Here is a 2,085-nt window from a genome sequence, read left to right as displayed (position 1 = left end):
GCGTTGCTGTTACTCTCATTCCTTCCTTATTTCTTTCCTTTTACTCTCAGCAGACACACAATGACGAGAACGTCCGCAGCCGCCCAAGAAAAGCGGTTAGTTGTTGTTTTTTTTCGTGTTTTTTCAAACGAATTCGATGGCCTGCGCGTCAGCCAGCACCGTGGCACACGTCCGCACCCACCCAAAACCAAGACGTAAAAGAGAGATCCCCGGTCCCTCCTGCGGCGACAGCAGTGCGGGGGCGCAGTGAAGCATGTCCCCCTGCCGGGCAAACACGCAGGCTCAACGCAATCGTCGAGAACAAACCAACAAAACAACAACCGGAAAACCAAAAAAAACACATCCGTAAAGCAATAAACCAACAAAACACTGAACAAATACACACAAAAAAAAAGGTGATTCACCTCCAGTCATTGCTAGAAGCGAACAATATAACAAAACAAAAATGGACTGAATAAAATACATCAGGACCCAGTTGTACTGGTGCCGAGAGGAGTGCGCAATTTGTGGGTCAAAAAAAAAAACGCCGTGTGTAAAAAAAAACACACACACAAAATGTGTAACTACATGAGACTTTATTTACTTCTGAAAGCGCGTGGAGAGACGGAGATGCTCTCAGTAGAAGCACAAACTCCCCTCCACCGGGGTCCACTCAGCACAGGGCCGCAAAGCCCCATAGCCCCAATAGCAGCAAAAACAGCCGAGACACACACCCACGCACCGTGCCGTCACCCCTTCCTGAATCGGGCCTCACACGTGTAAGGTTGTCGAAAGCAACGGAGCTGTCACCAGAAAGAGAAATGTTGGATGTGTCCTTCGCAAGAATCGCGCTGGTGTTTTCGGATCCACCGTCAGCCAGGCGCACCTTTGGCGATGACGAAACCGGCGAAGACCCCGACTCCTCACCACCACTGTGACTGCCTTTATGGGCCTCCTCTGGTAGAGGCCCTTTAGGCTTCAAACCGTCACCAACCTTCTTTTTTCTAGGTTTGAGCTTGGAGGCAATCTTCCCATCAGTCCCCAGCGTTGTGAGTGGCCCCTCAGCAGCCGGTGTTGGAAGTGGGACTTTGCTGGCACTGAGGCTCGTGAGTCTATTATCACCCAGTGCCTCGTTGTACAACAGGACACTGCCCACCGTCACGTCAACCTCATCTGTTCCCTTCGCACCGTCGCCGCCAACGTAGAAGTCCAAGACACCGCGTGGGGTATACTCAAAGGGCGGAACTTTCTCCTGAATAAGCTCATTATTGTCAACGTACACATACACCTCATTCCAATGCCTTTTCAGTGCCACTTGATACGTTGTGCCAGGCTGCCACGTACCATCTTTATCTGGCAACCCCCGAGACTTTCCGTTGACAGTCACCTCCCACTTATTGTCCTTCGTGTACGACAGACCAACAAGCACAGTGTTGGCATCGTCGTTCATCCTCACACCCATCAAAGGAACAGGACCCTCTGTCTCCGGCACCGCGTTAATCATCACCGTCGCCACAAGAGTGAACTCGCTGTTCACAAAGTAGTACGGTTGGAACTGCCTCAGCTTGCCCACCGGCCACTTCGCCCCCGCTGCTGCGCCTTGGAACCTCACGCCCCCCTCCGTGCCTGCCACATTCCCACCATGCACCGTTGCGTTCACTCTGAGGTACTCGTCCTTCCATAAACTCCCCTCCAAACTGTTGGACCAAAAGCCAATCAGCCCTTCCGTGGGAACAAAACTTTTACAAACATTCTTTATCCGCGGGTCAACAGTGCCAATGGAAAGGCAGTTGTTGAGTGCGGTGTCCATATCTTTCCAGGCCTTCACCACGCTCTTTATCCGCTCCAGCTGCTCAGTCAGGCTCACGGCGACAAGACTGTATGAATCTCCGCTCTTCTTCTCGTACAGTAAAATCAACTCCTTCTTGTCGGCTCTGTACAGCAGGGAGCTGGCGGCGGCGTCATCAGTTTCACTCGACACCGGCCCAACGTCGTGCACACGGGCATTGTCTGTCATCCAAAGATGCAGCCGACCCTCTCCCTTCTCCTCAGAATACACCGGCGTGGTGAGCAGCATCACCTTCTTCCATCGATGGTTGCAGTGAT

The 2,085-nt window shown here is 52.3% G+C and overlaps 1 protein-coding gene across 1 annotated transcript; it reads right to left on the bottom strand.

Moving 5' to 3' along the window:
- Nucleotides 1-652: 652 nt before the first annotated feature.
- TraAM80_10530 (trans-sialidase) lies at nucleotides 653-2,085 on the bottom strand (the record flags this gene model as incomplete). The annotated part of the gene is made up of 1 exon (XM_029387144.1): nucleotides 653-2,085. A coding segment is annotated over one exon (1,433 nt), but the record flags the coding sequence as incomplete, so codon positions are not given.

The sequence above is a fragment of the Trypanosoma rangeli genome, assembly GCF_003719475.1.
Source record: "Trypanosoma rangeli strain AM80 chromosome Unknown Tra_15.4_contig_01032, whole genome shotgun sequence".
Taxonomy (NCBI): Eukaryota; Euglenozoa; class Kinetoplastea; order Trypanosomatida; family Trypanosomatidae; genus Trypanosoma; species Trypanosoma rangeli.
The sequence above is the reverse complement of the archived record's forward strand: the minus strand, read 5'-3'. Positions and strand labels throughout refer to the sequence as shown.